Genomic DNA, 25,614 nt, shown 5'->3' on the forward strand with positions numbered 1-25,614 from the left:
GAAAAAACTATAAAAAAAAAAAAAACAGCCGGTGAATAGTATTGTTTGGACTTGCACAGTATGTAGCCCCTTGACAGATTAACAGGTACAAAATGGTACAAATGCACTACAGTTCACTGAACAATCACATATTTCTGAACAGCAGCAGGACCCAACAGGGCAGCACCACAAAAAAAAAATCCAGGGATTAAACCCTACATTGCACTCTGTCACACAATTCTGAGCAGCAAATAAAAATAAACTCAATTGGGCTGAACAATGAGGAGATAAGATGGTTGATAACGTTCAGGCAGCTTGGAGATGTGTATGAGGCAGCTGACAGCTATCTGCCCCTCTCTGCTGCAATGCTCTATAACGTGAATAGGAGGTTTAGCAATCAATGATCCTTCTCAGAGTAACAGCACAGCACTCTGCACTCCTGCCTTTCCCTAATGCTGATGTGACTAGCAGTTGCAGTGTAAAGCTGTGGTATGAGCTATTCACACAAACGCAGTCCCGTCCTCTCCATCTGACTGCATAGATGAAATGAAGAGAGGCAAGATGGCCGCCGATTATATAGGGGTTGTGACATCACAGGGGTAAGTGAACACTGATAGGCTGCATCTCACATGTGGTTCAGGGTCAGCCCGTCTACCTTCATTCCCGCCGCTGTTTCCCGCCCTCCCATAATCCCCTGCCCCATGTACTCACATGTGGATCCGCCATCTTAGGTCTCCAATAGCCTGGAACGCTGTAAAATGGAGTTTAATTAAGCAATTCGCGCGATAGAATTGCGGCCATATTCGTATTCATTGCGAATCAAATTTTTCATGAAATTCGTAACGAATTCGGGTTCGTCAACTTCGATTCGCTCATCTCTAGTCACTATGCAAGCAACTGAGCATGCATCTTGCCATTTGCGCCAGTTACTCGGAGGGACTACCTGCCTCCATCTCCACTGCATACTGCCACGGTGTCTGGGTCCTCTGTCTCGCCTTCCTCATAACCCTCCAGCTCCTCTGGCTGCTCCTGCTCCTGCTCCTCCTCCTCCTCCTCTCCTGTCCGATGACTAGAAACACCAGCCATCTCATCGAACCTAAACTGTGCTCCGCTCTGCCCCTCATCCTCCTCCTCCAGTTCAGCCCCCACAGGGCTCATGCAGCCGTGAGATGTAGGCGCAACGTCTCCATTGCCGTAACCAGCCATCGTTTCAATCATTTGTTTTAGGAAATGTAGGAGTGGAATAACGTCGTTCATCCTGTAATCCAGGCGACTTACAAATAATGTGGCTTCCTCAAAGGGCCTCAGCAAACGGCAGGTGTCACGTGCGAATGGCCACTGGGTGATGCAGCAGGCTGGACCACTACATCGGAGCCACGGTTCACCCAGGCCACTTTATGATGGCGAAGCATGTGTTGACGTAGGGCCATGGTACCGACATTGGGACCCTGGCCACGCTTCACCTTCTGCCGACATATCTTGCATGTGGCTACGTGAACCTCCTCCGGATGCCTGATGAAAAACTGCCACACCGCCGAGTAGCTGATTTTTCCACCCGCAGTCCGTATTAATTGACTACTACTGGCGCCGTCTCCAGGAACTCCTGTTCCACTACCTCCCGGAAAGGTAGGCTGCCGCGAAGCAGGTGGTCTCCCCTAGGCACGTTTGGCTACAGAATTTCCACTCCTGACACAACGCTGACTGCCAACCGTTCTACCCCCTTGCTGGCTCAGCTGCTGCCTCAAGGGCAACCTACAACTCTCTTCTCCTGATGATGATGAAGCCCCTTCTGCACCCGGCTCTCAATTGCGATCGGCTTCATCATCATCAACAGGTGTCTGCACATCAGTGATGTCCTCCTCAGGTTCCCCAACAGTGTCTGCCTCAGGACCCTGAACCCTTGCAACACTGCTTCCCACATCACTCTCCACATCACTACTTGGCCGCCTAGCGGAGCAAGCGGCGCATGTCTCCTCCCCTTCTTGGCTGTCCAGTAGCTGATTACTGTCTTCTATTAGATTGTCCTCAGTAAATAGTGGAACTGAACCCACAGCATAAGATACTTCTTTAGGAGAGGGAACAGCATAGGACAAAGGCAATGGGAGGACACGGACTGCTCCCGGGCCATGCCAACTGAGGGTTGTGTCTGAGGAACCCACCGACTGTTGACTGGGGGTGTCAGATGTCACTTATGATGAAGTGGATGAGCGTGTTAACCAATCGACGACGGCAGATGGGTTGCTGGTGGAGACACGACCGCTGGCTGATAACGGGAGCTCAGGCCTCTCGCTACAACTCCTGCTGCCACTAGACCCAAGTCTGCTGCCAACTCTGCCTGATGTATGTAGGCCTCTGCCACTCCTTTGTGTACGTCCTGGCACTTCTCTGCCTGACATACTTAGTGTGTATATGAGGGTATTACAATACGCTACACTTATTTTTTAAACAGTATTTGTCCAGAACAGCAGCAGGTGATTACTTACGGCTGTCCTTTCACAGTATGTAGGCCCTTGACAGATTAACAGGTACAAAATGGTACAATACTTGGATGTATGTATGCGGTATGCACTGATGAGAGCAGAAATATGCGCAACAATACGCAGAAAAAAAATCTGTATTTTTGTTAAAAAAAACAGCTGGTGAGTACTATTGTTTGGACTTTCACAGTATGTACGCCCTTGACAGATTAACAGGTACAAAATGGTACACTACTTGGATGTACGTATGCGGTATGCATTGATGAGGTTGGAAAAATGCGCAACAATATGCCAAAAACTCAGTATTTTTGTAAAACACCAGCAGGTGATTACTTTTGCCAGGACTTTCCCTGTATCTAGACTTGTTACAGATACAGAATAGTAGACTGCTTTGATGTAGGCATGTGTTATGCCCGTATGAGGGCAGACAAATGCACTACAGTCCGCTGAAAAAATGTATTTGTGAACAGCAGCAGGACACAACAGTGCAGCACCACAAAAAAAAGGAAAACAGGGATTAAACCCTAAATTGCACTGTCACACAATTCTAAGCAGCAGATGATTTCTGAAGCAAAAAAAGCACAGAATTGTGCTGAAAAACGAGGAGATGAGATGGATGATAAAGTTCAGGCAGCTTGGAGATGTGTATGAGGCAGCTGACAGCTATCTGCCCCTCTCTGCTGCAATGCTCAATAACGTGAATAGGAGGTTTAGCAATCAATGATCCTTCTCAGAGTAACAGCACAGCACTCTGCACTCCTGCCTTTCCCTAATGCTGATGTGACTAGCAGTTGCAGTGTAACGCTGTGGTATGAGCTATTAACACACACGCAGTCCCGTCCTCTCCATCTGACTGCATAGATTGAATGAAGAGAGGCAAGATGGCCGCCGATTATATAGGGGCTGTGACATCACAGGGGTCAGTGAACACTGATAGGCTGCATCTCACATGTGATTCAGGGTCATCCCACCTACCTCCCTTCCCACCCTCCCATAATCCCCTGCCCCATGTACTCACATGTGGATCCGTCATTTTAGGTCTACTTTAGCCGGGAACGCTGTAAAATGGAATTTAATGAAGAGATTTGCGCAATAGAATCGCAGTGATATTCTCATTCCTGGCAAATCGTATATTTAATGAAATTCGTAAGGAATTCGGGTTCGTCAGCTTCGATGCGCTCATCTTTAGAGGTAGGTATAGGGCTGTCCTTCATATAAAATAGGGATAGGTATTGTTGTTCCTCGTGTTTCCCATCATTCTGACAGTACCTCTAGTACCATAGGAGATGATGGGGGATTCTACCTCTAGTACTGGGGGAGATGATGGGGGATTCTACCTCTAGTACTGGGGGAGATGATGGGGGATTCTACCTCTAGTACTGGGGGAGATGATGGGGGATTCTACCTCTAGTACTGGGGGAGATGATGGGGGATTCTACCTCTAGTACTGGGGGAGATGATGGAGGATTCTACCTCTAGTACTGGTGGAGATGATGGGGGATTCTACCTCTAGTACTGGGGGAGATGATGGGGGATTCTACCTCTAGTACTGGGGGAGATGATGGGGGATTCTACCACTAGTACTGGGGGAGATGATGGGGGATTCTACCTCTAGTACTGGAGGAGATGATGGGGGATTCCACCTCTAGTACTGGGGGAGATGATGGGGGATTCTACCTCTAGTACTGGGGGAGATAATGGGGGATTCTACCTCTAGTACTGGGGGGATGATGGGGGATTCTACCTCTAGTACTGGGGGAGATGATGGGGGATTCTACCTCTAGTACTGGGGGAGATGATGGGGGATTCTACCTCTAGTACTGGAGGAGATGATGGGGGATTCTACCTCTAGTACTGGGGGAGATGATGGGGGATTCTACCTCTAGTACTGGGGGAGATGATGGGGGATTCTACCTCTAGTACTGGGGGAGATGATAGGGGACTTTATCTCTAGTACTGGGGGAGATAATGGGGGATTCTACCTCTAGTACTGGGGGGATGATGGGGGATTATAGCTCTAGTACTGGGAGGATGATGGGGGATTCTACCTCTAGTACCGGGGGAGATGATGGGGGATTCTACCTCTAGTACCGGAGGAGATGATGGGGGATTCTACCTCTAGTACCGGAGGAGATGATGGGGGATTCTATCTCTAGTACTGGGGGAGATGATGGGGGATTCTACCTCTAGTACTGGGGGGATGATGGGGGATTCTACCTCTAGTACTGGAGGAGATGATGGGGGATTCTACCTCTAGTACCGGAGGAGATGATGGGGGATTCTACCTCTAGTACTGGGGGAGATGATTGGGGATTCTACCTCTAGTACCGGAGGAGATGATGGGGGATTCTACCTCTAGTACCGGGGGAGATGATGGGGGATTATAGCTCTAGTACTGGGGGAGATGATAGGGGATTCTACCTCTAGTACTGGGGGAGATAATGGGGGATTCTACCTCGAGTACTGGAGGAGATGATGCCAGATTCTACCTCTAGTACTGGGGGAGATGATGGGGGATTCTACCTCTAGTACTGGAGGAGATGATGTGGGAGTCTACCTCTAGTACTGGAGGAGATGATGGGGGATTCTACCTCTAGTACTGGAGGAGATGATGGGGGATTCTACCTCTGGTACTAGGGGAAGATGATGGGGGATTCTACCTCTAGTACTGGGGGAGATGATGGGGGATTCTACTTCTAGTACTGGGGGAGATAATAGGGGATTCTACCTCTAGTACTGGGGGAGATGATGGGGGATTCTACCTCTAGTACTGGGGGAGATGATGGGGGATTCTACCTCTAGTACTGGGGGAGATGATGGGGGATTCTACCTCTAGTACTGGGGGAGATGATGGGGGATTCTACCTCTAGTACTGGGGGAGATGATGGGGGATTCTACCTCTAGTACTGGTGGAGATGATGGGGGATTCTACCTCTAGTACTGGGGGAGATGATGGGGGATTCTACCTCTAGTACTGGGGGAGATGATGGGGGATTCTACCTCTAGTACTGGGGGAGATGATGGGGGATTCTACCTCTAGTACTGGAGGAGATGATGGGGGATTCCACCTCTAGTACTGGGGGAGATGATGGGGGATTCTACCTCTAGTACTGGGGGGATGATGGGGGATTCTACCTCTAGTACTGGGGGAGGAGATGATGGGGGATTCTACCTCTAGTACTGGAGGAGATGATGGGGGATTCTACCTTTAGTACTGGGGGAGATGATGGGGGATTCTACCTCTAGTACTGGGGGAGATGATAGGGGATTCTACCTCTAGTACTGGGGGAGATAATGGGGGATTCCACCCCTAGTACTGGGGGGATGATGGGGGATTCTACCTCTAGTACTGGGGGGATGATGGGGGATTCTACCTCTAGTACTGGGGGAGAAAATGGGGGATTCTACCTCTAGTACTGGAGGAGATGATGGGGGATTCTACCTCTAGTACTGGAGGAGATGATGGGGGATTCTACCTCTAGTACTGGAGGAGATGATGGGGGATTCTACCTCTAGTACTGGGGGAGATGATGGGGGATTCTACCTCTAGTTCTGGGGGGATGATGGGGGATTCTACCTCTAGTACAGGGGGAGATGATAGGGGATTCTACCTCTAGTACTGGGGAGGGGGGTGATGGGGGATTCTAACTCTAGTACTGGGGGGATGATGGGGGATTCTACCTCTAGTACTGGGGGGATGATGGGGGATTCTACCTCTAGTACTGGGGGAGATGATGGGGGATTCTACCTCTAGTTCTGGGGGGATGATGGGGGATTCTACCTCTAGTACAGGGGGAGATGATGGGGGATTCTACCTCTAGTACTGTGGGAGATGATAGGGAATTCTACCTCTAGTACTGGAGGAGATGATGGGGCATTCTACCTCTAGTACTGGGGGAGATGATGGGGGATTCTACCTCTAGTACTGGGGGAGATAATGGGGGATTCTACCTCTAGTACTGGGGGAGATAATGGGGGATTCTACCTCTAGTACTGGGGGAGATAATGGGGGATTCTACCTCTAGTACTGGGGGAGATGATGGGGGATTCTACCTCTAGTACTGGGGGAGATGATGGGGGATTCTACCTCTAGTTCTGGGGGGATGATGGGGGATTCTACCTCTAGTACTGGGGGAGGAGATGATGGGGGATTCTACCTCTAGTACTGGAGGAGATGATGGGGGATTCTACCTCTAGTACTGGGGGAGATAATGGGGGATTCTACCTCTAGTACTGGAGGAGATGATGGGGGATTCTACCTCTAGTACTGGGGGAGATGATAGGGGATTCTACCTCTAGTACTGGGGGAGATAATGGGGGATTCCACCTCTAGTACTGGGGGGATGATGGGGGATTCTACCTCTAGTACTGGAGGAGATGATGGGGGATTCTACCTCTAGTACTGGAGGAGATGATGGGGGATTCTACCTCTAGTACTGGGGGAGATGATGGGGGATTCTACCTCTAGTACTGGGGGAGATGATAGGGGATTCTACCTCTAGTTCTGGGGGAGATAATGGGGGATTCCACCCCTAGTACTGGGGGGATGATGGGGGATTCTACCTCTAGTACTGGGGGGATGATGGGGGATTCTACCTCTAGTACTGGGGGAGAAAATGGGGGATTCTACCTCTAGTACTGGAGGAGATGATGGGGGATTCTACCTCTAGTACTGGAGGAGATGATGGGGGATTCTACCTCTAGTACTGGAGGAGATGATGGGGGATTCTACCTCTAGTACTGGGGGAGATGATGGGGGATTCTACCTCTAGTTCTGGGGGGATGATGGGGGATTCTACCTCTAGTACAGGGGGAGATGATAGGGGATTCTACCTCTAGTACTGGGGAGGGGGGTGATGGGGGATTCTAACTCTAGTACTGGGGGGATGATGGGGGATTCTACCTCTAGTACTGGGGGGATGATGGGGGATTCTACCTCTAGTACTGGGGGAGATGATGGGGGATTCTACCTCTAGTTCTGGGGGGATGATGGGGGATTCTACCTCTAGTACAGGGGGAGATGATGGGGGATTCTACCTCTAGTACTGGAGGAGATGATGGGGCATTCTACCTCTAGTACTGGGGGAGATGATGGGGGATTCTACCTCTAGTTCTGGGGGGATGATGGGGGATTCTACCTCTAGTACAGGGGGAGATGATAGGGGATTCTACCTCTAGTACTGGGGAGGGGGGTGATGGGGGATTCTACCTCTAGTACTGGGGGGATGATGGGGGATTCTACCTCTAGTACTGGGGGGATGATGGGGGATTCTACCTCTAGTACTGGGGGAGATGATGGGGGATTCTACCTCTAGTACTGGGGGAGATGATAGGGAATTCTACCTCTAGTACTGGAGGAGATGATGGGGCATTCTACCTCTAGTACTGGGGGAGATGATGGGGGATTCTACCTCTAGTTCTGGGGGGATGATGGGGGATTCTACCTCTAGTACAGGGGGAGATGATAGGGGATTCTACCTCTAGTACTGGGGAGGGGGGTGATGGGGGATTCTACCTCTAGTACTGGGGGGATGATGGGGGATTCTACCTCTAGTACTGGGGGGATGATGGGGGATTCTACCTCTAGTACTGGGGGAGATGATGGGGGATTCTACCTCTAGTACTGGGGGAGATGATAGGGAATTCTACCTCTAGTACTGGAGGAGATGATGGGGCATTCTACCTCTAGTACTGGGGGAGATGATGGGGGATTCTACCTCTAGTTCTGGGGGGATGATGGGGGATTCTACCTCTAGTACAGGGGGAGATGATAGGGGATTCTACCTCTAGTACTGGGGAGGGGGGTGATGGGGGATTCTACCTCTAGTACTGGGGGGATGATGGGGGATTCTACCTCTAGTACTGGGGGGATGATGGGGGATTCTACCTCTATTACTGGGGGAGATGATGGGGGATTCTACCTATGGTACTAGGGGAAGATGATGGGGGATTCTACCTCTAGTACTGGAGGAGATGATGGGGGATTCTACCTCTAGTACTGGAGGAGATGATGGGGGATTATAGCTCTAGTACTGGGAGAAATGATGGGGGATTCTACCTCTAGTACTGGGGGGATGATGGGGGATTCTACCTCTAGTACTGGGGGGATGATGGGGGATTCTACCTCTAGTACTGGGGGGATGATGGGGGATTATAGCTCTAGTACTGGGAGAAATGATGGGGGATTCTACCTCTAGTACTGGGGGGATGATGGGGGATTCTACCTCTAGTACTGGGGGGATGATGGGGGATTCTACCTCTAGTACTGGGGGGATGATGGGGGATTCTACCTCTAGTACTGGAGGAGATGATGGGGGATTCTACCTCTAGTACTGGAGGAGATGATGGGGGATTATAGCTCTAGTACTGGAGGAGATGATGGGGGATTCTACCTCTAGTACTGGAGGAGATGATGGGGGATTATAGCTCTAGTACTGGGAGAGATGATGGGGGATTCTACCTCTAGTACTGGGGGGATGATGGGGGATTCTACCTCTAGTACTGGGAGGATGATGGGGGATTCTACCTCTAGTACTGGGGGGATGATGGGGGATTCTACCTCTAGTACTGGAGGAGATGATTGGGAATTCTACCTCTAGTACTGGAGGAGATGATGGGGGATTATAGCTCTAGTACTGGGAGAGATGATGGGGGATTCTACTTCTAGTACTGGGGGGATGATGGGGGATTCCACCTCTAGTACTGGGGGGATGATGGGGGATTCTACCTCTAGTACTGGGGGGATGATGGGGGATTATAGCTCTAGTACTGGGAGAGATGATGGGGGATTCTACCTCTAGTACTGGGGGGATGATGGGGGATTCTACCTCTAGTACTGGAGGAGATGATGGGGGATTCTACCTCTAGTACTGGAGGAGATGATGGGGGATTCTACCTCTAGTACTGGAGGAGATGATGGGGGATTCTACCTCTCATACTGGCGGAGGAAGTTGACGCCTTGTGTTGGTGGGGACAATGGGGGGGGGGGTTCTGGCACTTGAGGAGGTAGTTGGGGGGTTATCACTTAGTGCTAGGGGAGGTGGTGGAGGATTCTACCTCTGGTACTGGAGAAGGTAATTGAGGTCCTTTACGTACTACTGGGGGAGATAATGGGAATTACTGCCTCTAGTACTGGAGAAGGTTGTTGGGGTCCTGTATCTAGTACTGGGGGAGATGGTGGGGTCATAACTTTGGTACTGGAGGAGGTATTTGGCGTCCTGTACCTAGTAATGGGGGAGATGGTGGGGGTCCTAACTTTTGTACTGGAGGGGGGTCCTGTATGTAGTGCTGGAAGAGATGGTGGAGGGTTCTACCTCTGGTTCTTGAGGAGGTAGTTTGGGTCCTGCACCTAGTACTGGAAGAGATATTAGGGGTTCTTAATCTTGTACTGAAGGAGTTAGTTGGGGTCCCGTACAGAGTACTGGGGGAGATAGAAGGGGTTCTGCCCATAGAACTAGAGGAGGTGGTGGAGGGGTCCTTTATCTTCAGCCAGGGGCTTGAGAAAGACTCTATAGAGGAGTTGACACGCTGCTGTCAGAAATGTATGATGGGTAAATATATAACCAACATTTCACGATTATTGCTACTTCTTTCATTTGAAATGTTAAGTGGGAGGGACCATTGCTGCCTGGTGATCTGCTCACCTCAAATAGGCTGCTTTTTACAACTTAGAGAGGCTGCTCTATATTTCCTCACCTCAGAGAGGTTGCTCTAGATTTCCTTACTTCAGAGAGGCTGCCCTAGACTTTATCACCTCAGAGAGACTGCTCTATACTTCCTCTCCTCAAAAAAGCTGCTCTAGACTTCCACATTTCAGAAAGGCCTATCTAGACTTCCTCACCTTAAAGAAACTGCTCTATACTCTCTCTCCTCAAATAAGCTGATCTAGACTTCCACCCCTCAGGGAGACTGCTCTGGACTTTCACACCTTAGAGATTCTGCTCTAGCCTTCCTGCCCTCAAAGAAGATGCTCAAGACTTCCTCACATCAGAAAGGCTTCTCTAGTCTACCTCAACTTAAAGACACTGCTCTATCCTAACTCTCCTCAAATAAGCTGCTCTAGACTTCCATACCTCAGAGAGGCTGCTCTAAACTTCCCCACCTCAGAGAGGCTGCTCTAAACTTCCCCACCTCAGAGATGCTGCTCTAGATTTTAGCATCTCAGAGAGACTGTGCTATACTTTCTCAACTCTGAGAGGCTGCCCTAGACTTCCTCTCCTCAGAGAGGCTGCCCTAGAATTCTTCACCACAGAGGTCTACACTTCCTAATCTCAGAAATGCTGCCTTTGACTTCCTCATCTCAAAGAGCCTGCTCTATACTTCCCCTAATTAGAGAGACTGCTCTAGACTTTCAGACCTCAGAGAGGTTGCCCTAGTCTTCCTCACCTCATATAGGTTGCTCTCGCCTTGCTCGCCTCAGACAGCTAAAACAAAGAGAAAAAGTGCATGTGAATTGGTTCGCTTACCGGAAATGGTTGTGCAAACACAACTACAACATTGGGATACGTATATTTAACTGGTGGTGGAGTCTGCTGCTTTTCTCAAACCAATACGTAATAGCACCCTAAGTTCTTTCCTCCAGACAGTGGCAGGATACAATCAGGCACTGCACGACTCCTCATTCACGTGGTTCCAAATCCGAAAATGGCCCAAGTATAATTGGCAAACTCTGTATCTTTCCTGAGAAGTGAATCACCTAAGAGAGGCTGTTCTAGACATTCTCATCTCAGAAAGGCTGCCCTAGACATTCTCATCTCAGAAAGGCTGCCCTAGACTTTCTCATCTCAGAAAGGCTGCCCTAGACTTTTTCATCTCAGAAAGGCTGCCCTTGACTTTTTCATCTCAGAGAGGCTGCCCTAGACTGTCTCATCTCAGAAAGGCTGCCCTTGACTTTTTCATCTCAGAGAGGCTGCCCTAGACGTTTTTTTATCTCAGAGAGGCTGCCCTAAACTTACCCGTAATGGGGGTGGTCCGGGCCATCCAGCCATCCTTCCTTCCTGTAGTGTCCGGCGCCATTCCGGGTGGAGGGTGAACCGGTCCGGGCTGTACTTCTTCTCCGGCGGTCATCTTATCTACTCCGGGCAGGCTCTGGCCTAGTACGCTGCATAGCCCCGCTACGCCGTGACGTCAGGTGCGTCGCTGCGCACGGGCATCACTGCGCAGCGGTGTCTATGCTGCACTACTAGGCCGGAGCCTGCCCGGAGTGGAGAAGATGATCGCCGGAGAAGAAGGACAGCCCGGCCGGTGCACCCTCCACCCGGAATGCCGCCGGACACTACAGGAAGGAAGGATGGCACGGACCACCCTGACAGGTAGGGGGAGAGAAGCGGGTGGTGGTGGTGGTGGCAGCGGCGGCCTATGGCACCGCAAAAGCCACTGCAGTGCATTGGTTTAAAGCGCCCGCTTTAAATCAATGACCTGCAGCGGTGTCGAGGGGGGATAAATAGCCGATAACTTATACCGGAATATCAGTATAAGTTATGGGCTATCGGCCCTAACCTCCACCGATTATCGGTATCGGCCCTAAAAAACAATATCGGTCGATCCCTAGCGAGAACCCTACATAAATAGAAGCAATACCACTACTGGCCACATGACCAATATAAGCGAGTACCCTACGTAAATAAAAGTAGAGGAAAATAATATATATTGAGGTATTTATTAAACATAGAACATTTCAGACCTACCAGAGGAGACCATAATGATCTGTACCGGGAGCAGAGATGACCACAAGGATCTGTACTGGGGGATCTGTACTGGGAGCAGAAGAGACCACAAGGATCTGTACTGCAGGCAGAGTAGACTACAATGATCTGTACTGGGGGCAGAGTAGACTACAATGATCTGTACTGGGGGCAGAGTAGACTACAAGGATCTGTACTGGAGGCAGAGGAGACTACAAGGATCTGTACTGGGAGCATAGGAGACCACAAGGATCTGTACTGGGAGCAGAAGAGACCACAAGGATCTGTACTGGAGGCAGAGGAGACTACAATGATCTGTACTGGGGGCAGAGGAGACCACAAGGATCTGTACTGGAGGCATAGGAGACCACAAGGATCTGTACTGGGAGCAGAAGAGACTACACGGATCTGTATTGGGGGCAGAGGAGACTACAATGATCTGTACTGGGGGCAGAGGAGACTACAATGATCTGTACTGGGGGCAGAGGAGACCACAATGATCTGTACTGGGAGCAGAGGAGACCACAATTATCTGTACTGGGAGCAGAGGAGACCACAAGGATCTGTACTTAGAGCAGAAGTGACCACAAGGATCTGTACTGGGGGATCTGTACTGGGAGCAGAAGTGACCACAAGGATCTGTACTGGGGGATCTGTACTGGGAGCAGAAGAGACCACAAGGATCTGTACTTAGAGCAGAAGTGACCACAAGGATCTGTACTGGGGGATCTGTACTGGGAGCAGAAGAGACCACAAGGATCTGTACTGCGGGCAGAGTAGACTACAATGATCTGTACTGGGGGCATAAGAGACTACAATGATCTGTACTGGGGGCAGAGTAGACTACAAGGATCTGTACTGGAGGCATAGGAGACTACAAGGATCTGTACTGGGAGCATAGGAGACCACAAGGATCTGTACTGGGAGCAGAAGAGACCACAAGGATCTGTACTGGGGGCAGAGGAGACTACAATGATCTGTACTGGGGGCAGAGGAGACTACAATGATCTGTACTGGAGGCATAGGAGACTACAAGGATCTGTACTGGAGGCATAGGAGACTACAAGGATCTGTACTGGGAGCAGAAGAGACTACAAGGATTTGTATTGGGGGCAGAGGAGACTACAATGATCTGTACTGGGGGCAGAGGAGACTACAATGATCTGTACTGGGAGCAGAGGAGACTACAATGATCTGTACTGGGAGCAGAGGAGACTACAATGATCTGTACTGGGAGCAGAGGAGACTACAATGATCTGTACTGGGAGCAGAGGAGACCACAATTATCTGTACTGGGGGCAGAGGAGACTACAATGATCTGTACTGGGGGCAGAGGAGACTACAATGATCTGTACTGGGAGCAGAGGAGACCCCAAGGATCTGTACTGGGGGCAGAGGAGACTACAAGGATCTGTACTGGGAGCAGAGGAGACTACAATGATCTGTACTGGGGGCAGAGGAGACTACAATGATCTGTACTGGGAGCAGAGGAGACTACAATGATCTGTACTGGGAGCAGAGGAGACCACAATTATCTGTACTGGGAGCAGAGGAGACCACAATTATCTGTACTGGGGGCAGAGGAGACTACAATGATCTGTACTGGGGGCAGAGGAGACTACAATGATCTGTACTGGGAGCAGAGGAGACCCCAAGGATCTGTACTGGGGGCAGAGGAGACTACAAGGATCTGTACTGGGAGCAGAGGAGACTACAATGATCTGTACTGGGGGCAGAGGAGACTACAATGATCTGTACTGGGAGCAGAGGAGACTACAATGATCTGTACTGGGAGCAGAGGAGACCACAATTATCTGTACTGGGAGCAGAGGAGACCACAAGGATCTGTACTTAGAGCGGAAGAGACCACAAGGATCTGAACTGGGGCAGAGGAGACTACAATGATCTGTACTGGGAGCAGAGGAGACCCCAAGGATCTGTACTGGGGGCAGAGGAGACTACAAGGATCTGTAATGGGGGCAGAGGAGACTACAAGGATCTGTACTGGGAGCAGAGGAGACTACAATGATCTGTACTGGGAGCAGAGGAGACTACAATGATCTGTACTGGGAGCAGAGGAGACCACAATGATCTGTACTGGGGGCAGAGGAGACTACAATGATCTGTACTGGGAGCAGAGGAGACCACAATTATCTGTACTGGGAGCAGAGGAGACCACAAGGATCTGTACTTAGAGCGGAAGAGACCACAAGGATCTGAACTGGGGCAGAGGAGACTACAATGATCTGTACTGGGAGCAGAGGAGACCCCAAGGATCTGTACTGGGGGCAGAGGAGACTACAAGGATCTGTAATGGGGGCAGAGGAGACCCCAAGGATCTGTACTGGGGGCAGAGGAGACTACAAGGATCTGTAATGGGGGCAGAGGAGACCACACGGATCTGTACTGGGAGCAGAGGAGACTTAAAGGATCTTTACTGGGGGCAGAGGAGACCCCGAGGATCTGTACTGGGAGCAGAGGAGACCACACGGATCTGTACTGGGAGCAGAGGAGACTACAAGGATCTGTACTGGGGGCAGAGGAAACCACAAGGATCTGTACTGGGAGCATAGGAGACCACAAGGATCTGTACTGGGAGCAGAAGAGACCACAAGGATCTGTACTGGGAGCAGAGGAAACCACAAGGATCTGTACTGGGGGCAGAGGAGACTACAAGGATCTGTACTGGGGGCAGAGGAGACTACAAGGATCTGTACTGGGAGCAGAGGAAACCACAAGGATCTGTACTGGGGGCAGAGGAGACTACAAGGATCTGTACTGGGAGCAGAGGAAACCACAAGGATCTGTACTGGGGGCAGAAGAGACCACAAGGATCTGTACTGGGAGCAGAGGAGACTACAATGATCTGTACTGGGAGCAGAGGAGACTACAAGGATCTGTACTGGGGGCAGAGGAAACCACAAGGATCTGTACTGGGGGCAGAGGAGACCACAAGGATCTGTACTGGGGGCAGAGGAGACTACAAGGATCTGTACTGGGAGCAGAGGAAACCACAAGGATCTGTACTGGGAGCATAGGAGACCACAAGGATCTGTACTGGGAGCAGAAGAGACCACAAGGATCTGTACTGGGAGCAGAGGAAACCACAAGGATCTGTACTGGGGGCAGAGGAGACCACAAGGATCTGTACTGGGAGCAGAGGAGACTACAAGGATCTGTACTGGGAGCAGAGGAGACTACAAGGATCTGTACTGGGGGCAGAGGAGACTACAAGGATCTGTACTGGGAGCATAGGAGACCACAAGGATCTGTACTGGGAGCAGAGGAGACTACAAGGATCTGTACTGGGAGCAGAGGAGACTACAAGGATCTGTACTGGGGGCAGAGGAGACTACAAGGATCTGTACTGGGAGCATAGGAGACCACAAGGATCTGTACTGGGAGCATAGGAGACCACAAGGATCTGTACTGGGAGCAGAGGAGACTACAAGGATCTGTACTGGGGGCAGAGGAGACTACAAGGATCTGTACTGGGAGCAGAGGAAACCACAAGGATCTGTACTGGGAATAGTGGAGGAAATCGCTCCATGCGGTGCCCCTGATTAATCCTATGGTGAGGGGCAGTGAGAAAAAAAACAAAATGTCTTCTAAGCCATGTGAGGCCTGAGCTGTGGCCAGTGGGTGGATTTCTCCTCTAGCCTATGAGTAATTCCTCCTACCCCATATCATGACCTTTACAGACTTCATAGACCTTTACAGACTTCTGGAACGTAACAGACGTAGCTGCTCCAGCACTTAATGATTGGGATGGTCCTTAAGCCTATGATAGCCCTGAAGACAGGACCCAGCAGGTCAGCGAGCCCAGGATGCATGAGAAGAAGACAGGACCCCGCAAGTCAGCGAGCCCAGGAGGCATGAGAAGAAAGGACCCCGTAAGTTAGCGCGCCCATGAGGCATGAGAAGACAGGACTCCGCAGGTCAGTGAGTCCAGGTGGCATGAGAAGACAGGACCCAGCAGGTCAGCGAGTTCAGGAGGCATGAGAAGAAGACAGGAACCCGCAGGTCAGCGAGCCCAGGAGGCACGAGAAGACAGGACTCCGCAGGTCAGCGAGCCCAGGAGGCATGAGAAGACAGGACCCAGCAGGTCAGCGAGTTCAGGAGGCATGAGAAGAAGACAGGACCCAGCAGTTCAGCGAGCCCAGGAGGCATGAGAAGAAGACAGGAACCCGCAGGTCAGCGAGCCCAGGAGGCATGAGAAGGAGAAGACAAGACCCCGCAGGTCAGCGAGCCCAGGAGGAATGAGAAGAAGACAGGACCCCGCAGGTCAGCGAGCCCAGGGGGCATGAGAAGAAGACAGGACCCAGCAGTTCGGCGAGCCCAGGAGGCATGAGAAGACGACAGGACCCAGCAGTTCAGCGAGCCCAGGAGGCATGAGAAGAAAACAGGACCCCACAGGTCAGCGAGTTCAGGAGGCATGAGAAGAAAGGACCCTGTAAGTTAGCAAGCCCATGAGACATCAGAAGACAGGACTCTGCAGGTCAGCGAGTCCAGGAGGCATGAGAAGACAGGGCCCCGCAGGTCAGCGAGTTCAGGAGGCATGAGAAGAAGACAGGACCCAGCAGGGCAGCGAGCCCAGGAATCATGAGAAGAAGACAGGACCCCCCAGGTCAGCGAGTCCAGGAGGCATGAGAAGACAGGACCCCGCAGATCAGCGAGTTCAGGAGGCATGAGAAGAAGACAGGACCCAGCAGGTCAGGGAGCCCAGGAGGCATGTGAAGACAAGTCCCCGCAGGTCAACGAGCCTAGGAGGAATGAGAAGAAGACAGGAACCAGCAGGTCAATGAGCCCAGGAGGCATGAGAAGGAGAAGACAGGACCCAGCAGGTCAGTGAGCCCAGGAGGCATGAGAAGAAGACAGGACCCCGCAGGTCAGCAAGCACAGGAGGCATGAAAAGACCGGACCCCGCAGGTCAGCGAGCCCAGGAGGCATGAGAAAATAGGACCCAGCAGGTGAGCGAGCCCAGGAGGCATGAGAAGACAGGACCCCGCAGGTCAGCGAGTTCAGGAGGCATGAGAAGAAGACAGGACCCAGCAGGTCAGCGAGCCCAGGAGGCATGTGAAGACAAGTCCCTGCAGGTCAGCGAGCCTAGGAGGAATGAGAAGAAGACAGGAACCAGCAGGTCAATGAGCCCAGGAGGCATGAGAAGGAGAAGACAGGACCCAGCAGGTCAGTGAGCCCAGGAGGCATGAGAAGAAGACAGGACCCTGCTGGTCAGCGAGCCCAGGAGGCATCAGAAGACAGGATCCAGGAGATAAAAGAAGCCTGCTGTCTGGATCAAAGATGGTGCTTGATATGAATTGTTGACACAACCTGATATTCGGGCCCTATCCCCCCTCGTCTATGACGCCTTCACTCATAACATCCTACATCTATGACGAGTTCAGTCCGAACATTATTCATCTATGACGCCTTCAGCCATAACATCATACAGTATAGTGTCAGCTGAAGATAAAAGCCCAACTCCAGCTGCTTCTCCACCTCAGAAGGACCCTCAGATATCAATACAAGAACATGAAGGGGGCAAATAACTAGGGAGAGGCAGAGGACATATGACATCTCTCACGACAAGTGATACGGTGCTGTACACAGCACCACATAGAAGACTGGTTTCCATTTTAATGTAGGTTTGAAGCTGTGAAGTGGAAACAGAGCTTGACCCAAAACACTTGCAATACAATGGACCTTATAGGAGACACCTACTAAGCCTCACAAGGAGATCACCTATCGTATCCATCTGGTTACCTAACAGTGTAGGACCATGGCTTCCATCTGACTGCTATAGAAGCCTGACAATAGGGTCGGACTCAGACTTCCATCTGACTAGTAGGGTAGGACTCGGACTTCCATCTGACCACCATGGTAGGACTCTGGTTTTTATCTCACTACCCAGTTATACAATTCTATAGCTTCTGACTACCCACTTATGTAGGTCGATGGCTTCCATCTTATCAACTAGCAGTTTAGGTTTTCATCTGACTATATGACCATGGCTTTCCTCTGACCACCTGTATATGACCATGGCTTTCCTCTGACCACCTGTATATGACCATGTCTTATCTCTGACCACCTTTAGATGACCATGGCTTTCCTCTGACCACCTGTATATGACCATGTCTTATCTCTGACCACCTTTAGATGACCATGGCTTTCCTCTGACCACCTGTATATGACCATGGCTTTCCTCTGACCACCTGAATATGACCATGGCTTTCCTCTGACCACCTGAATATGACCATGGCTTTCCTCTGACCACCTGAATATGACCATGGATTTCCTCTGACGACCTGCATACGACCATGGCTTTCCTCTGACCACCTGCATATGACCATGGCTTTCCTCTGACCACCCATATAGGACCATGGCTCTCCTCTGACCACCCATATATGACCATGGCTTTCCTCTGACCACCCGTATATGACCATGGCTTTCCTCTGACCACCCGTATATGACCATGGCTTTCCTCTGACCACCTGTATATGACCATTGCTTTCTTCTGACCACCTGTATATTACCTTGGCTTTCCTCTGACCACCTGTATTTGACCTTGGCTTTCCTCTGACCACCTTTAGATGACCATGGCTTTCTTCTGACCACCTGTATATGACTATGGCTTACCCCTAACCACCTTTAGATGACCATGGATTTCCTCTGACCACCTGTATATGACACTGGCTTTCCTCTGACCACCTGTATATGACCTTGGCTTTCCTCTGACCACGGCTTTCCCTTGACTACCTGTATATGACACTGAATTTCCTCTGACCACCTGTATATGACCATGGCTTTTCTCTGACCAACTTTAGATGACCATGGCTTTCCACTGACCACCTGTATATGACCATGGCTTATCTCTGACCACCTTAAGATGACCATGGCTTTCCTCGGACCACCTGTATATGACCATGACTTTTCTCTGACCACCTTTAGATGACCTTGGCTTTCCATTGACCACCTGTATATGACCATGGCTTACCCCAAACCACCTTTAGATGACTATGGCTTTCCTCTGACCACCTGTATATGACCATGGCTTTCCTCTGACCACCTTTAAATGACCATAGCTTTCCGCTGACCACCTGTATATGACCATGTCTTATCTCTGACCACCTTTAGATGACCATGGCTTTCCACTGACCACCTGTATATGACCATGTCTTATCTCTGACCACCTTTAGATGACCATGGCTTTCCTCTGACCACCTGTATATGACCATGTCTTATCTCTGACCACCTTTAGATGACCATGGCTTTCCTCTGACCACCTGTATATGACCATGTCTTATCTCTGACCACCTTTAGATGACCATGGCTTTCCACTGACCACCTGTATATGACCATGTCTTATCTCTGACCACCTTTAGATGACCATGGCTTTCCACTGACCACCTGTATATGACCATGGCTTATCTCTGACCACCATTAGATGACCATGGCTTTCCTCTGACCACCTGTATATGACCATGGCTTATCCCTAACCACTTTTAGATGGCCATGGCTTTCCTCTGACCACCTGTATATGACCATGGCTTTCCTCTGACCACCTTTAGATGACCATGGCTTTCCACTGCCCACCTGTATATGACCATGGCTTTCCACTGCCCACCTGTATATGACCATGGCTTACCTCTGACCACCTAGCTGTGTAGCAGTGGACTCTGACTCTTCAGGTTACCTCTGACTACACTGTGTATGATATAATAACGATCTAGCAGTGTCATCCATTGTCTTCACCCCCATATGATGATGTTCATGGACGTCTTCTGATCAGGGCTGAGCAGAGACCACAGAACCACAAGTAAATATATAACATTTTATTTATCCACATAAAATAGTTTTATTTTTTATTACTGTACGGTATGTAACCCTTCACCTTCCCGGGCCCTGCAGCTCACGATCTTTATACCTGTGTCCTGAAGAGCATCCCTTCTTAAACCTCACGTGACAGGGCCTGCAGAACATTGCACACTTAACCCCTCCATGGCTTGGTTTGAGAGCTAAGGAGACATCCATGAATCTACTGCCCCTCACGGGGGAAGTCATTGTCCATACTGCCCAGTGCTCTTAGGGCATGTGCGTGGGGATGGGGGGGGAGGAAATAATGGGGTATTTGTCCATTAATTCCAAGTCCTCCCCCTTCCAGTATAAGACGCATGCACAAAATAAACGCAGACAGCGAGATAAAAAACCAGGACTAAAAGTCTTTTTATACAACAGGCTCAACCCACTGCAGGGGCTGGCTCACAAGGAAACCACTCCCACGAGGAGCCGAGCAAGAACAGAAGAGCCAGATTGTGTTCTAAAGAGAGTTTGTGCGTGTATAAGATACACACATAAAAACCTAGAGAAACACAAAGGTTTAGGTCTCCTGTCGGAGGATATGTCAGCCCCATTCAGAAGTAATCAGGCACTCCAGGTAGGGGTGGCGACATGAGGCCAGGTAGATACCGGAGTGCCTCATTGCCTCCAGATATACAATGCTCCAGGAGAGAGAAGTCTCCGCTATGTTACGGTGGGATTGGAGAAGGAGGCTGCTTTTAAAGTCTTTCTCGGGAGGGAACCCAGATGTAGGGCCCTGAGAGGTCTTCGATGATTCCCTTAACTTTATGGTAGACCTCTTCAAAGCTGTCCCCCTCGACCACCGCTGTAGAGAAAAATACAAGGATTAGGTGGAACAGAGAGTGTGAAGACTTTTCCATCGTGTCGGCACATTAGTCACGCTAAGAATCAGTGTAAACCATACAGACATACCCTAGTGCCCCATTTAGAGATACCCCATGTGCCCCATACAGAGCTACCCCACGTGTCCCATCCAGAGCTACCCCACGTGTCCCATCCAGAGCTACCCCACGTACCCCATCCAGAGATACCCTAGTGTCCCATACAGAGATACCCTAGTGTCCCATACAGAGCTACCCCACGTGTCCCATCCAGAGCTACCCCATGTACCCCATACAGAGATACCCTAGTGTCCCATACAGATATACCCCACGTGTCCCATCCAGAGCTACCCCACGTGTCCCATCCAGAGCTACCCCACGTGTCCCATTCAGAGCTACCCCACGTGCCCCATCCAGAGCTACACCACGTATCCCATACAGAGATACCCTAGTGTCCCATACAGAGATACCCTAGTGTCCCATACAGAGATACCCCACGTGTCCCATACAGAGCTACCCCACGAGTCCCATACAGAGCTACCCCACGAGTCCCATACAGAGCTACCCCACGTGTCCCATACAGAGCTACCCCACGTGTCCCATACAGAGCTACCCCACGTGTCCCATACAGAGCTACCCTAGTGTCCCATACAGAGATACCCTAGTGTCCCATACAGAGATACCCTAGTGTCCCATACAGAGATACCCTAGTGTCCCATACAGAGATACCCTAGTGTCCCATACAGAGATACCCTAGTGTCCCATACAGAGATACCCCACGTATCCCATACAGAGATACCCTAGTGTCCCATACAGAGATACCTAGTGTCCCATACAGAGATACCCTAGAGTCCCATACAGAGATACCTAGTGTCCCATACAGAGATACCCCACGTATCCCATACAGAGATACCCTAGTGTCCCATACAGAGATACCTAGTGTCCCATACAGAGATACCCTAGTGTCCCTTACAGAGATACCCTAGTGTCCCATACAGAGATACCCTAGTGTCCCATACAGAGATACCCTAGTGTCCCATACAGAGATACCCTAGTGTCCCATACAGAGATACCTAGTGTCCCATACAGAGATACCCCACGTATCCCATACAGAGATACCCTAGTGTCCCATACAGAGATACCCTAGTGTCCCATACAGAGATACCTAGTGTCCCATACAGAGATACCCCACGTATCCCATACAGAGATACCCTAGTGTCCCATACAGAGATACCCTAGTGTCCCATACAGAGATACCCTAGTGTCCCATACAGAGATACCCTAGTGTCCCATACAGAGATACCTAGTGTCCCATACAGAGATACCCCACGTATCCCATACAGAGATACCCCACGTATCCCATACAGAGATAACCTAGTGTCCCATACAGAGATACCCTAGTGTCCCATACAGAGACACCCCACATGTGACCCTACACACACAAAGCGACCTGTGACTCACCTGAAAAACACTCGGTAAAGTCTTGTTCCAGCTTTGTGGACCTTTCATATGTTTTTCTGGCTTGTTCCTCGGTTAGACGTTTATTAATTTCTCTGGCAGGGACAAAAGACGAGAAGACAGATGTGAGGGGCAATGACCCCACTGATACAGGATCAAATCTACATCATACTAGATCCTGGCATATTCTAAAAGCAAAACAATGGTTAAGAAAGTCCATGTATCTGCAGCATCACTAACGGATCACATCTCTACACCAAATATCAATGGACCAGATCTACAGGAAGAGGGTCATGTGACACATCAAACTTGCTATCAGTGTGTGAAGAGTGGGAGAAGAGGGTTGCATTGACAATCCAATACAATGGGCAGCACATTGAACGCATTTTATAAGTGGTCAGAAACTTGTAAATAACTCATGAAAGAATAAAGTTACGTTAAAACCAAGCACATCATTGTTTTTCTTGTGAAATTCCCAATAAGTTTGATGTGTCACATGACCCTCTTCCTATTGAAAAAACAAAAGTTGGATTCAAAATGGCCGACTTCAAAATGGCCACCATGGTCACCACCCATCTTGAAATGTTTCCCCCCTCACATATACTAATGTGCCACAAACAGGAAGTTATCACCAACCATTCCCATTTTATTAAGGTGTATTCATATAAATGGCCCACCCTGTACACTACATTATCGATGGACCAGATCTCTACATTATCGATGGACCAGATCTCTACACTACATTATCTATGGACCGGATCTCTACACTACATTATCTATGGACCGGATCTCTACACTACATTATCTATGGACCGGATCTCTACACTACATTATCTATGGACCAGATCTCTACACTACATTATCGATGGACCAGATCTCTACACTACATTATCTATGGACCAGATCTCTACACTACATTATCGATGGACCAAATGTCTACACTATATTATCGATAGACCAGATCTCTACACTACATTATCTATGGACCAGATCTCAACACTACATTATCTATGGACCGGATCTCTACACTACATTATCGATGGACCAAATGTCTACACTATATTATCGATAGACCAGATCTCTACACTACATTATCGATGGACCAGATCTACACTACATTATCGATGGACCAGATCTCTACACTACATTATCGATGGACCAGATCTCAACACTACATTATCTATGGACTGGATCTCTACACTACATTATCGATGGACCAGATCTCTACACTACATTATCGATGGACCAAATGTCTACACTATATTATCGATGGACCAGATCCCTACACTACATTATCTATGGACCAGATCCCTACACTACATTATCGATGGACCAGATCTCTACACTACATTATCGATGGACCAGATCTCTACACTACATTATCTATGGACCGGATCTCTACACTACATTATCTATGGACCAGATCTCTACACTACATTATCGATGGACCAGATCTCTACACTACATTATCTATGGACCGGATCTCTACACTACATTATCGATGGACCAGATCTCTACACTACATTATCGATGGACCAGATCTCTACACTACATTATCGATGGACCAGATCTCTACACTACATTATCGATGGACCAGATCTCTACACTATATTATCGATGGACCAAATGTCTACACTATATTATCTATGGACCGGATCTCTACACTACATTATCTATGGACCGGATCTCTACACTACATTATCGATGGACCAGATCTCTACACTACATTATCGATGGACCAGATCTCTACACTACATTATCGATGGACCAGATCTCTACACTACATTATCGATGGACCAGATCTCTACACTATATTATCGATGGACCAAATGTCTACACTATATTATCGATAGACCAGATCTCTACACTACATTATCGATGGACCAGATCTACACTACATTATCGATGGACCAGATCTCTACACTACATTATCGATGGAACAGATCTCTACACTACATTATCGATGGACCAGATCTCTACACTACATTATCGATGGACCAGATCTCTACACTACATTATCTATGGACCGGATCTCTACACTACATTATCGATGGACTAGATCTCTACACTACATTATCGATGGACCAAATGTCTACCCTATATTATCGATAGACCAGATCTCTACACTACATTATCGATGGACCAGATCTACACTACATTATCGATGGACCAGATCTACACTACATTATCGATGGACCAGATCTACACTACATTATCGATGGACCAGATCTACACTACATTATCGATGGACCAGATCTCTACACTACATTATCATCAATGAACCAGATCTCTACACTACATTATCATCAATGAACAAGATCTCTACACTACATTAGCAATGAACCAGATCTCTACACTACATTATCGATGGACCAGATCTCTACACTACATTATCAATGAACCAGATCTCTACACTACATTATCTATGGACCGGATCTCTACACTACATTATCGAAGGATCAGATCTCTACACTACATTATCTATGGACCAGATCTCTACACTACATTATCATCAATGAACCAGATCTCTACACTACATTATCATCAATGAACAAGATCTCTACACTACATTAGCAATGAACCAGATCTCTACAATACATCATTAATAGATGAGATCTCTACAACATTAACATCAGTGATGGACCAGAAATCTACAGTACTTTAATCCACTTTTTGTCTCTTATGGCTTTGTGTGGATGTGGATATACGCAGCCCATAGATCTTCTCATGCAGAGATATGGGCAGTCAGACACTAGAGACATCGCTATAGACAATATTTTAAAACTTACAGAATGTTTTCCAGTGACTTAGGCCGTATAAAGATGGCGATAGGCTGGAGCTGAGCTGCCTGAAGACGACGGACAGCATTAGCAGAGACATCCAGGATACAATGTTTGCCCTGAGGAGAAATAGTTAGACAATATGATTATAAAAGATAGTAACATAAAGAACTGAGACTTCTGGAGGGAGAAGGCAATGAATACCTGCTCGGCGACCTCCCTGACACTCTGCACGCTTGTCCCATACAGGTGTCCATTATATTGTCCAGCCTCGATAAATTTATGACCTTGAATGTCTTTCTCCATCTTTTCTCGAGATGACACAAAGTGGTAATCTCTTCCATCCACCTCGTAATCTCGCTTTGGGCGCGTCGTATCTGCAGAGGAGAATGAGGACAGTGTATAGTGTCGTCTACAGGTGACCATACTTTATATAACTAGATAACCCTGATGATTGGGATTCTCCAAGTAATTGGATGTCCTGTAAAGAAGGATTTTAGAACAACAGTATCTTCACCCGCCTACAGAAAGGACTGGAGCCTCATAAATAACCACATCA

At 49.1% G+C, this 25,614-nt stretch overlaps 1 protein-coding gene across 8 annotated transcripts in view; it reads right to left on the reverse strand.

Moving 5' to 3' along the window:
- Window positions 1-19,965: 19,965 nt before the first annotated feature.
- The window catches only part of DLG4 (discs large MAGUK scaffold protein 4), a 121,778-nt gene continuing 116,129 nt past the window's right edge, over window positions 19,966-25,614 (reverse strand). For 6 of the 8 annotated variants that reach the window (XM_056553237.1, XM_056553232.1, XM_056553231.1 and 3 more), the window contains exons 17-20: window positions 25,260-25,432; window positions 25,065-25,174; window positions 22,279-22,370; window positions 19,966-20,801 (exon numbers count right to left, since the gene is read on the reverse strand). In XM_056553237.1, the coding sequence (XP_056409212.1) occupies window positions 20,695-20,801; window positions 22,279-22,370; window positions 25,065-25,174; window positions 25,260-25,432 (482 nt within the window). In that variant the 3' untranslated portion in view covers window positions 19,966-20,694. The remainder of the gene's footprint in view (window positions 20,802-22,278; window positions 22,371-25,064; window positions 25,175-25,259; window positions 25,433-25,614) is intronic. The other 2 variants (XM_056553234.1, XR_008869314.1) reach the window with 2 other exon arrangements.

This window comes from Hyla sarda, unplaced genomic scaffold (assembly GCF_029499605.1).
Source record: "Hyla sarda isolate aHylSar1 unplaced genomic scaffold, aHylSar1.hap1 scaffold_262, whole genome shotgun sequence".
NCBI classification, from domain to species: domain Eukaryota; kingdom Metazoa; phylum Chordata; class Amphibia; order Anura; family Hylidae; genus Hyla; species Hyla sarda.